This window comes from Agelaius phoeniceus, chromosome 4, assembly GCF_051311805.1.
Source record: "Agelaius phoeniceus isolate bAgePho1 chromosome 4, bAgePho1.hap1, whole genome shotgun sequence".
In the NCBI taxonomy this organism is placed as follows: domain Eukaryota; kingdom Metazoa; phylum Chordata; class Aves; order Passeriformes; family Icteridae; genus Agelaius; species Agelaius phoeniceus.
Genome location: NC_135268.1, coordinates 62,097,811 through 62,110,381, shown reverse-complemented (window position 1 = coordinate 62,110,381; position 12,571 = coordinate 62,097,811). Strand labels below are relative to the sequence as shown.

At 39.7% G+C, this 12,571-nt stretch overlaps 1 protein-coding gene across 2 annotated transcripts in view; it reads left to right on the top strand.

Moving 5' to 3' along the window:
* The window catches only part of CRMP1 (collapsin response mediator protein 1), a 50,312-nt gene extending 39,026 nt beyond the window's left edge, over positions 1 to 11,286 (top strand). For both annotated transcript variants that reach the window (XM_054632640.2, XM_054632641.2), the window contains exons 10-14: positions 2,754 to 2,895; positions 4,486 to 4,656; positions 5,890 to 6,069; positions 8,541 to 8,706; positions 10,244 to 11,286. In XM_054632640.2, the coding sequence (XP_054488615.1) occupies positions 2,754 to 2,895; positions 4,486 to 4,656; positions 5,890 to 6,069; positions 8,541 to 8,706; positions 10,244 to 10,335 (751 nt within the window). In that variant the 3' untranslated portion in view covers positions 10,336 to 11,286. The remainder of the gene's footprint in view (positions 1 to 2,753; positions 2,896 to 4,485; positions 4,657 to 5,889; positions 6,070 to 8,540; positions 8,707 to 10,243) is intronic.
* The last annotated feature ends 1,285 nt before the right edge of the window (positions 11,287 to 12,571 follow it).

The window sequence follows — 12,571 nt, the reverse complement described above, 5'->3', positions numbered from 1 at the left end:
AGTTGAGCTCTGAGTAATGTGTGGCTCTGGTAAGAATTCACAGCAGTTCTCTTCTGACAGTCTGATGGCAAAAAAATGTTTTTTCCATAACTGAGTGTTTTGTTCCAAAGAAAGGCTCAGAAAAAAATGACTTTCTTGGTCTGATTCATCACTATCAGCACTGTAAAGGGTGAAGTTCACTGTGTGAGGGTAAGGCTCTTAGCCAGCACATGTAAATGTGTATCAAAATGTTTGACTCCTTACTCTGTTAGAGTGGCTATATATGCTTTCTAGAAGAGAGTCCCAAAATAATAGTATGTGGGTCAAAGCAGATTAGCAAGAACATTTTTAGAATTGGAATCCAAATAATGACTTTTTAAAACTAACATCAGAAAGACAAACCGAGGACTAACAGAAGTTTTCATTATTCTCCAAGCATGCAAAAATAGCTTTTTTTTTTCTGGTGGCTTAAAGTCCTAGATCTTAAATGACAGCAGCTTAGCCTGCTTTCAGTTTTAATACTTCAAATCCATACTGTGAAACTAAAAAGAACTGTATATTGTATCGGTCTGCTCTGAATTCATGGGGAATTTTATGCACGTATGATGGTAAAACAGTATTTCATGTTTCTTTTGCACTGTTGGATACCAATATTTTACATTCATTAAAAAATCCCTACAACATCCTTCCTTTGCAAGCATGCAGCATACTGCTTGTGCTCTTCTCCACAGAAAGCTGAATGGTTTGATTTGTTGATTTTCCACTGAAAAGCTGAATGTGTAAAACCCCATCATGTCTCATGGGATTTGCAGATTGAATTTGCCTCATGAGATTAGGTCCTTGTGTCATCTGTGGGCCATGCACTTGAGTTAGCTTTGATCTTGCATGGTGTGCTGCTGCATTACTGCAGCTGGGATGTGCCACCTCTTGTGAACCAGAGATGTGAGATCTTGATGCTACACAGATGATGCAACTTGCCATGAAAACCTTGTTTAAGGGGAAAAATTTGATGATCTGGCATTTATTTCATGATGATCCCTTCCTGTCTCTCAGTTTTTCAGTTGATGTAATGCTTACCCCCCACTTGACAGTAGAGTGTGTCCAGACAGTAGCAGTGCCCATGGATTAACCAGGGATGGAAGGATCTCAAGTGACACACTTCAGTTTTGGAAGTCTTTTATTGATTTGACTGGGGACTGCAGTTCATATCAATAATGTTATTAAATGTCAGAGAGGAGGGCGTATGGAATTAAGAAAGCAAGGCCTTGTTATCTTTCAGGTGTAGGAATTTGAAGTGTGGTTTTAGAAGCACAGCATGACCTCAGGGAACTTGGCAGTGTCACAGGCCTGGCTGTGGCAGTCAGGTTTTCATTGTTATATCAGTGTGTGGAAAGGAGAGATGCCACAGGAAGCTTTGCTGATTAGAGAAGCATCAAAAAGGAAGAAATGCCATTGCAACTTCTGACTTTATTGTTGTGTTAAAATAAATGGATGTTTAACTGATGAAATTGGCTTAATCCTATGGAGTAACACCAGGCAGTCATTAACAAGCAGGAGCAGCTAAAGCACAGCAGCGTTTTCTGTACTGAATTCATGGATTTAGCTTCTGCTAAAAACTGGATGGATGGCTTGTGAGTGTGGTGAAGAACCAGAAAAGAGGCCAAGGACTTTTCTCTGTCAGCAATCATTAGGGTTGGTAGTCTAGAAAATGGCATTAGAATTACTCCTGTGTGATACTTTTTTCTTCTGTACTTGACTATTTGTTAGCTTGTTGGATCTAGATTTGTGGACCAGAATCATTCAGTTGTTTCAGAGCTGGAATTTACATTATCAGTTAAAGAAAAAGATGACAGGCTCTTGGGGACTTACAGAGTGATGGAAGGGAAATCATAGTGAGTTCTAATGTGCCTGCCTCCTGTAAATTTAATCAAGAGCTAAAAATATCATGTTTCCTGTGGATATTGGAGAACCTTCTTCTTTGACTTTCTATTTTTGCAAGATTCTGCATATTGATTATGTTCTTCCTCCTTATTTCCAGGAGCAGCTGTGATCCAGTTCTGCTCTCTGCCAAAAAAAAAAAAAAATTCTCTAGGCTGAAAAACCCAATCTCTTAAATAAAAGCATTATGAATGGTAGCTCTTCCTGCATTTTTCTCCATGCCTTTTTCTGTGTAAGACTCTTAAGTTAGATAAATCCAGAGCATGTGTTTGACTTGCACTATGCCTTTTGTTGTTTAATTCGAAAACTACCTGATAAAAATATTTTTATTTTCTTGATTCTGTTTTGGAAGGTCAGATGAGAAGTATTCATGTAAGTTTTGCAAGAAAAATACATGTGTAGGAGAGAAATGCAGGGGAACACGTTTGAAGCTCATGAATTTGCACTGTGAAATTTGCCATCATTTTTTTAATGTGGTTGTGAATTAATTTATCTTGAGAGTGCCAGACATTTCATACAAGCTTCTGATCATTTCCTTAATCCTGGAGTAATCCTTTGTCCTGGTTAGTGGGCTTTTGCCTGATCTCTGCTGATAAGCAGCCTGGAGCTGGAGGGGGCTGTAATCCAGGAGTCCAGGGTGCTCCTGGGGGAAAGTGGAGATGTCCAGTGCCATTGTTACTCTCAGTGATGTGTAGCCAGCACAGAAATGTCTGGCATGATTTACAGCCTGTGTCTCTGGTGGCTTGAAAGGCTTGAAAGGTCCATTCACAGCCTGTCTGAGACCAAGGTCACCTTGGTGATGCCTGGTCTAAACCTTCTGTGTGTTAACTCCACAGTGGGGACCTGCAGGTGACGGGAAGTGGACATTGCCCCTATAGCACTGCCCAGAAAGCCATTGGAAAGGACAACTTCACTATGATTCCTGAAGGGGTCAATGGAATTGAGGAAAGGATGACTGTTGTCTGGGACAAGGCTGTAGTAAGTAATAACTTATTTTTATGGACTAAAAGGAAATTGAGTGTTGGCTGAATAATGAAAGCCAAGAGACTCTTGGCCATTGCTTAAGTGACTTTCTGCTATATTTCTGAGAATTCCCTGAGAGAATGCTACTGTGAGGTGAATTGCTTATTTCAAAAACCTCTTGCAGTTTTTTAAACTCAGGGCTGTGTTTCACTTCTGACACTGCAATAGTATTGGGTTTCATTAGACCTGAGGCTTCCCAGACTCCATTGCTCTTATTTTCCCTTAGTGTCAGAGTGGATGCTTCTGAGAGAAGTGGTATCTGCAGCAATTTAATGGTTTTGAAGTGAACCTCATATAAACGTGATGAATGAATTGTTTGAATTTGGGAAGTGTCTCATCGTTTTTGAAAAATTACAAATGGATGGCAGCTGAGCCTGAGGCTAAATGATGAAATGCTTTGAAGGAGAGCATTGCACCTAATTCATCCTGGCATACTTTGCAGTGGAGTGCTGGTACAAGTCAGGAATTTTTTGATGGTTTCATGGATTCTAATGTATAATGATGTTCTCCCTCTACTGTCTGTCTCCACGTGCACACCCTGCATTCACACACACTCACTGCATTGTGCTCAAATGCACATTGCAGACTGCAGTGCTGTGATGAGCACTTCTCCCAGACTCTATTTCATAAACACCTTATTCAAGGACAGCTATTGAGATGAAAGCACAGAAGCAGCTTCAGATACCTGCCATGGAGGAGCAAAGTAGGGAAGCAAGCAAAGCACAGCCAGCAGCTGCTATTTTCTTTTGTGGCTCCCTCAGTGGGAAGGAACTGCAGGAAGGGCTGCAACATGGGATTTATAGGTGGCAGCATTAATCCTGCACCACTGAGTAGCTTATACTTTACAAACCTTATATTTTACCAGGCAGGAAATAAGTGTTTATCTAATATTAAAAGGCTTGGCACTGTTGTTCTTCCTTAGAACATTGTTCTTGCTCATTGCCAGGGAAGACCCTAAAATACTCTACTGAGAAATCAAAATGCTGTACAGTTGCAATTACCATCACTGACTGTATGCCAAGTTCTATTGGTGATGACATTTCTCCAGGCAAAGACTTTATAATTGGTTGTATTACTTAGATGTATAGATCTGATAATAATGGTAATAGAATGGACTTAATTTGCAAGAAGTGTTCCCAAAGTGTTGGAATCTTGATCTTTTGTTAGATCTCGTAATAGTCATATGAGTTTCTCTGATTTAAAATTGCTTAAATATTTAAATAGAAATTACTAGGACTAGCAACAAAACTCTTAGGCCTCAGTATGTAGGGAAAGGGATCCCAGATAGCTGAGCACCTTGGTGGTATTCTGTGCACTAAGGTTTCACTGGCTGTCCTTTGCAATGCCTGGAGTAACACACTCATTTATTTGAAACTTCCAGTTAAAGAGCTGTACAGAAAGTCCTGTGTGATACAATCTCTGTTTTATGCAACATCACCACATCTATAAAGGGGTGCCTTCCAATATCTCCCCAACCTTTCAGTACTCTGAATAGTAAATCCTTATTTCATAAGCACGTTTTGCTCAAATCACATTGTTTTTTAGGCCACAGGCAAGATGGATGAGAGCCAGTTTGTAGCTGTCACCAGCACCAATGCTGCCAAAATCTTTAATCTGTATCCAAGGAAAGGCCGGATTGCTGTAGGATCCGATGCTGATGTTGTGATTTGGGACCCTGATAAGGTGAAGACTATAACAGCCAAAAGCCATAAATCGGTAAGGAGGAAATGAAAACCAGCAAGAAAAAGGAAATGTCACTGTTGTTTTTCAGCTGTTGACCTAAATCATGTGAACACCAATAGCACAGAATACACAGGAGTGGGGTAACTGCCTACTCCTGTTCTGAAATGGGTAAACGTTTCAGGACATGAGAGTATTGAAGTCCTATGTTGGAAGCATTGTGATCAGGAAGGATTTCTTTTCTCTCTGCATACACCCTTGCACTATTTATTTTTTGCATGCTTGTGGCAGACCTATAAACAGGTGTGAATCAGCAGCTCTGCAGCTGAGGTTAAAAGGCTGTGAGATTAAACTTAAAACCAGCTTAATTTTTTTTCTTACCTAAAAAGCACCTGAAATTATAAATGGCATGATTAAATTAACAGTATTCTAAACTATGACAGATGATTAAATGTTTTATTAATACAGCTTTAATCAACTTCATGGATGGAATTTTCTGTTTAATGCCAGAATTTTGCTACATGTTTCTTTGCCCTCAGTGCAGAGAACCAGTGACTGACAGTTGCTTTCATTTTGACTCTGATAAGTTTTGTGTTGTGTATCCCAAAGTTGTTTATCTTACTGCTTAGTGGTTTGGCCTGTTGTATTGGAGAATTCTTCCAAAAGTTTTACTGAATATCCAGTATTGTATTTTTATATTAAAAGACCAAATAATTTATAAACCTTTAAAAAGTAAATTTGGGTGATTCAGTTTCTGTTTCTCTATCTTGGGATCTCTCTGTATTTTCAAGGAAGTAAAAACCACCTGCCCTGTCATTCCCATTTAGATTCAGACCTTCCTGGACTTTTCTGGGCTTTTTCAGACAGAAATATATATGCTGGCCTCTTTGAAATTTGCTGACACAGTAACAGCAGATGCACAGTGGGACCTCATCCTCTGGTTATCCAGCACCTGAGTCACAATTTTCCTTCTTATTAGGGTTATCATTATTCTAAATGCTCTGGTTAGATACAGCAAATTTTCAAAAACAATAAAAATCCTGGATGGAAAATGAAAAACTGGAAGGAAATGTCTTGTCCAGGAAAGTCTGATCAGAAAGATCCTTTAAAATAATTTCATATCAAAAATGAATTAATTGCTTTTCCTTCATAAAAAACAACTTTATACACTTTTAATGGCAGTTGTCTAAAACTATGACTACAAATGTACATATTCTAAGTTATTAATGGAAAGAGGTCTTGGCAGTGAATATGTTGGTTGATCCCCAGGCCATTGAGTACAACATCTTTGAAGGAATGGAGTGCCATGGTGCCCCACTCGTGGTCATAAGCCAAGGGAAGATTGTGTTTGAGGATGGAAATCTGCACGTCAATAAGGGAATGGGCCGCTTCATCCCTCGCAAACCTTTCCCTGAGTACCTGTACCAGCGCATCAAAATCAGGAATAAGGTAATGTCAGATCCTATTGAGCCCTCTTGGAAGCACAGTAGCATCTGCTTTTAACATTGTTGTGCTATTATGAGTCCATATCAGATGGACTGTGGATGACTTGCTCAAAACTGGTTGCAATTGTGATCTTACCTAACTTAGTATTAACACTGTGAGCTTCAGCAGGTAGAACATATAATTGCCAGCTGACATAATTGCCTTATGTCCAGCAATGCCTTATTCCACCTCTTTGAAGAGAGGTGGAATAGTGATAGAATTACTTTCAGTTCAAAATTCAGGAAAAGAAAAAGATTTTTGTGAGGGAGGGTTAGGCAGAGTAAAAAGAGAATTTTAAATTGCATACTGAACTGCTACACTGCAGAGAAGAAAAGTATGTCAGCCAGAGAGTCTCATTATATTGGGCATTTCTGAACTATTGTTAGTGCATTTGCTGAGCTGTGTATTAGCAGCATTAATGGCTCAGAAAACTTTTCTCTTTTGTTTAATAAAAAGCTTGGGAAATGACCAAGATTTCACCTCTGTGTCACCTCTGGTTTTGAATTATATCAGTGCTTATCTGTTGAATACCAATTGGCTGGACACCAGTTTGGAGCTTGGAAATTGCTTCTTGTCACTGAGCAGGAAAGTCACTGTGTGAGCACAGGTAATGAGAAAAATTGACTGAATCTCATATTTTTTTTCAGCCAAGCATATACCATAGGCTGTGATACTGGCTGCTGAAATTAAGACTACAAGCAGGTTGATAGCTTTTTTCTTTCATCATTTATTGTACAAATTATATCAAGCTGCAGAAGAAGGGCCTGCGTTTCTTAGAAGAAAAAACATTGTAAAAAGCAAGTGCACCCGCAAAAATTCTGCAAAATACCAATCAGTGCTGCATTTTTTTTTACTTTATCCATGTAGATGATACAGGCCTTTTTTGCACACTCACTGCTTAAGGCTTCAGTGCCTGGGAGTGTGACATAAATTAGTGACAAAACCATCAAAATAGTGAAACCAGCACTTTAGAAACAAGTATCACAGATTAGTGTCTTGTAGCAAGAGTTTGAAGAAAATTACCTGGGCTAAGTAACCTGTGTCTTGCAAGTGGGCCTAGATTTTGGGAGACCTTTGATCCTTGGGCAAGGTCTGCAGACAGACAAAGGGACTGATATTTTTGCTCCTGCAGCTCCCTCTGCTGCCTGGCAAGAGGGAGAGCAGATTCATGCCCAAATTTCTTTTCCCACTATCAAATTTTATTCACTGGAAGTATTAAAAAAAACTCATTGATGGTTTTATCAGCTGCTGTATGAACATGTCCATGTACAACAGAGGAATATATAAAAACTTGTCAAGCAAGGGATTGCAAAACTGAACTGGCACAGGTTGGCAGTATAAACTTATCCCTGGAGCAGGGATAGCAGTATAAATTCATGCCTTTGTGGGTCCCTGGAAATGGATTCATTGCTGTGATTGGCAGCTACTCTCTTCTGGGCATTAGTTTTGGCTCAGCCTGGAGGACAGTGGCTCTTCTGAGCCTGATGTCCCTGTCATCAAAAGCAAGGAGAATGCACTGATTGCTTTGAGAGCTGGATCAAACCCCTGTGAATAGTGTCTTTCTATACAGTATTTTAATTTCACTTTTAACCTGTTGGGGGAAATTCTCTGAGACTATAATCTTGTAAGACACAGATTTCTGATGTCTTTGATGATCTTTGCATTCTGAATTCAATGGCTTCAGGCTCTTTCTGAAAACTGGAACTGTTCTTATTAAAATATTATTTCCTAGATTCCTATGATTTTAAGGCCAGTGAAGTTTTTTTGATTGTCATTTCTAATAGTCCTTGTAAGAAACAGGGAAAAAATCTAGAGACCTCAAACTGAAATCAGAGCTCAAATGACAGATACTTTTTTGACAAATATTGTAAGATAGATCCCCTGCCACAGTCCAGTGTATTCAACTTTTCTAGTTGATGATGGGAAGCAGAAACATTTGAAATTTAATTTAAAAATTGCCACTCCTTTTCAATGAGTTCTAATAAAGAGAATCAGACCTATGAAGGGGAGGAGCAGAGGAAATGCAGGTAGGAGAGAAGTTGCTGCAGTTGGTATAGTGGGTATCAGCTGTTCTACAACCCCAGTGTGACTCAGCAGCTGAATGGAGAGAGAAGAGGTGACTGAGACTGATCTGATGTAAAATAAACAGCTCACACCTGTTCTTTTGAATCCCACTTCTCCCTTTTGATTGTGAAGGAAGCCTGATAAGGAACTCCTGTCATTTTTTCTATATATATAAATGGAGGCAGCAAGCTTTAAAATTTCCTTTATATATAAAGCAGACTGCACTTTGCTTTATAAATAAAGTATAGATGCATTGTTAATTCAGCCAGTGCAGAATATAGCTCTGTGCTCACTGCTCTTTTCCTGCAGGGTCATAAGGCAGCATTATCTGAGCATTCAGTGCCTGGATTTTCACTCTTCTCTTGTTTTAGGTGGGAGGACTGCAAGGAGTCTCCAGAGGAATGTATGATGGACCTGTGTATGAAATCCCAGCTACGCCAAAATATGCAACTCCTGCACCCTCAACTAAATCCTCCCCTGCCAAAAACCAGCCCCCACCAATCAGAAACCTCCATCAATCCAATTTCAGCTTATCAGGTAAGTCAGCCTGACTAATGAGAAACCTTTTAAAGCTGTAAGTATGGACTACTGGTGATGAATTTCAATTATAATTACTTCTTTAGTCAAATATAAAAGAACTGTATATAGTCATGTACATGCATATATTTACATATATATAAGTATATACATGTTTTTACTCATTCATTGCCTAGCAGTATTTTACATATTGCCAAATATTCAAAATGTTTTCAATCTGAAATTTTCTCTGTGTCAATCTTTCACTATTATTTACCTGGCCCATTGCAATTAGCTGAATTCTCTGGTTGATGTGACTGAAGCCCCTTGGTGGTGTGCACAGCTGATAGGACTTGGGGCTGGTGCAACCTGTGAGTCTCAGACATCTCACAGGCTGCATCACCAGCAACTGCTAGACATGCAAACTTCAGCTGTCCTTGGCAGTGGTCATAAACCATGTCCAGAAGTTGTTCATAAGCAGACTGGAGCATTTCTTATCCTCTACTCTTGGTGCCCAGAACATTTTCCATGGTACATAGGAAACGACTGGAAAATCATCCTTTGGGGTTGCTGGAAATAATTCGTATTGTCTGAAGACAATTACAAGTGTGTCAAATCTTTATTCTTCAAAAGTCTACAGCCCCAGTGGTGAATAATACATTCATATGATGTTGTGAAAGTCACTGGATTTTTCCCTTGTGGGAGCTGATGGTGGAGTTTTCCTACTTTACAGATCCCCTCTTCAGAAACTAAATGAAACTTGTGTAAGAAAGTCCTAGGAGAGCAAATATTTTCAAAACCCTTCTAATGAGGTGAAGTATATTTTTGCCCATACACTTGGGGCCATGGTGAGCATATACAGATATATATGAAGCTATACAAAACAAAAAAAGTGCTTAGGAAGTTCACATCATAGTAATAATAATTGGGATTTTCATAAGCATCTGAAGCTGTGGTTTCACAGAGCACTGCTGGATCTGAGTACTACCAAGGCATCTAGAAGTACAAATTTGTCTGGATGATGTGAACATAAAATTAAGCAGAAGTAGAGACAAAGGTGACATTTTAAATGATCCCACACATTTGTTACATTGCCTTTAGGAAATTGAGTGTGATCAGGCGATATTTAGCCTGTCAGAAAGTTTGTTGTCCACTTAAGCTTAACCTTTCAGCATTTAAAATGCAGTGTGAAGTTTACATCAGCTCGGTGCTCATTTCCTCATGGATTTATGATTGCTAACATCAGATTTACTGAACTGTTGTCCCATATACTCAGTAGGGACATATGTTGTAAGTCAGTGAGGCAGGTTTTAAAAGTCCTTTCAAGTCAGTGGAAAATAATTATCCATGTAAGTTGAGCATTAGTCTGATCCTAAGCATATAATCTCACACTTCTCATTGAAGACAGAAATGTTCCTTGGAGGTCTGTTCAGCACTTCAGTCAGGCTCAAGAGAAACTAGCTGATGGTGGTGTGAGGGAAGCATAGCCAGGTAGAACCTCACTAGTGATGTTTTAATCCCTTTCATAGCTTTATTTCCTCATTTTCTGTTGTTGCAGGAGCTCAGATTGATGACAACAACCCACGTCGTACTGGCCACCGCATCGTGGCACCTCCTGGTGGGCGCTCCAATATTACCAGTCTTGGCTGAGAAATGATGATGGACAGAAACACAAGGATGAAGGATCATGGGAATAATGTCCATTCCCTTCAGTATCTGTGTTATCGAGCCCACAGTTTTATTTGGTACTAACAGAAATCAAAAACAAAATGTCTTTTTTTTCTTTTTTTTTTCTTTTTTTTTTCTTTTTGTATAGAAAGAGGTGATAATAGTGTGGTGTGTTTGCTTGGAACTACTTGCCTCACAATTGTGCTTTCATGCCATAGTCACCTTAAAGCATGGTGCTTCCATTGCCCCTTTAGTGACTACAGGTTTTAGCTTTGTCTCGTAACTGAATGATGGTTCCTTTGCACCCTTTCGCTGTATTAGAGTAGTTAATGCATGTTACTGAGTTATTTATGCAAGTTGCATTCTGTGAGTGAGTCCTTTTAGAACACGTTGCCAACAACTGACTAGACACAATGCCAAGATTAATGTCTGTATTTGAGAAACACCACCAAAAACACTAATGAAGGAAGAAAATGGCCATCTGGAAAGTAAGCAGTAGAGTAGTATAGGCAGCTTCTGTTTAATCTTTAATTTATTATAAACCCAAGAAGCACTTCTCTCAAGACACAGAAACTCACTGGGACACCTAATGACAAATGGTCTTTGTAGCACCTGTCTGTTCCCACTCGGTACATTCCAAGTCTGTGTCCTTCTTGTTTCCATTTTAGACAGAGCCATTAGTTTTACATACCAATGCCATTGCCACCCCTGCAGGGATTTCTCCACCTGGGCAGTAGTGCTCTCCTTCTGCATGAGATTTTTGGTACTTACAGATAATCCAAGTTGCTGTCGGATTTTTAAAGTTTTTTGTACAAATTTTTTCCTTTGTAATCACACGCATTTTTACTTACTCTACCGTATCAAGATCTACTAGTCGTGGTTCAATTTCTGAATTCAAAGCTTGTGAAATAAAGGAAATTAATTGATGGGTAAGCCTCTTGCTCTGTGCTGTGACTCAATGACTGAAAATTTGGAATGGAGGAACTCAAGAGAAATTGTCTTTCAGGTTGACATCATTCAATAGAAGGAACCACCTTAGATCACAAGTGTTGAGAAGTGTATAGGTCTGCATATGCATAATATGGCATCATACAGTATGTCTTATTAAACAGTGCTCACAGTAAAAATGTATTTACTAAAAATTGTACTTACTATTGGCTAAAATGTACTTAGTAATGGTTGGATTCAATCTTAAGAGTTCTTTTCCAACCCAACAACTCTGTGATTCTATGACATTGCAGCTGCCTCAGTTTTGCCCAAATGAGACACGAATTAACTTTCTGCCAAAGACCTTAGATCTACATCTTATTTGCCTAAAAAAGGGGTAATTCACTGCTATCATCTTCATCTGTAGTACAGAACCAGTACCCAGTGCTGCACTTTGACCTAAGCCATATTGACTTCATTGTGGTTTTCTCCACTGACTGAGCTGTGTCCAGGCCTGGCAGGAAAAGAACATGCTGCAGGTAAGGTGAGGGAAGTGGACTTCAATTCTCTGTGAGTGAAGGAAGTATTTCTTGTCTTTCTGACTCTCTCACAAATTATGTAAAGAAACCTTGTTTCCTGTCCCTTTTTGCTTGTGTGACGGTGTAACACATTCTGTGGGAGGCGTGGGCTGCAGTGGAAGTGGGGTGCTGTGAGATTAGCAGGTCAACAAACAGCTCCCCTTGTGCTACTTTGCCTTTATCCACACTACAGAGCTGCAGCAGGAACAGTCTTGCAGCAGTGGGGTGCCACTGGAGTGGTTTTACCAGCTGTGCTGCCCATCCATCCCAGCCATGCATCAGGCACTCGGGTTGGCACAGCTCCTGTGTGCATGCCAAGTGCACGTGAGCCATAGCAGTTTGGGGAAGCAGCCCCCCTGGAGCCTGTCATTCTGAAACAGGTACACTGTCACCTCCAGCTTGCCTGGCAAAGCAACTGCTACCCTGGAAAAATCCATTTTGGTCAGCTTGCTCTGAAACCTGGCAGAAGAGCTGGTCTGAAGAGCCAGCTTTTCCTTTGGCTTTGAGCTGAATCAGTGCAGAAACATTGCAATTCAGTCTGCAGTGAACTGAATTGCTTGCTCCCAAAAAAAGGAAAATTAAGCTTTTCATGAACAATTCCTTCTGCTAAGGATTCAAATTCACATTTCATATTGCTTGGAGCACGCCCTCATCCTCAGGCTTCCTTGCTCATTTGGTGGTTCAGATATTTTATATGATGTGAATTAAAATAA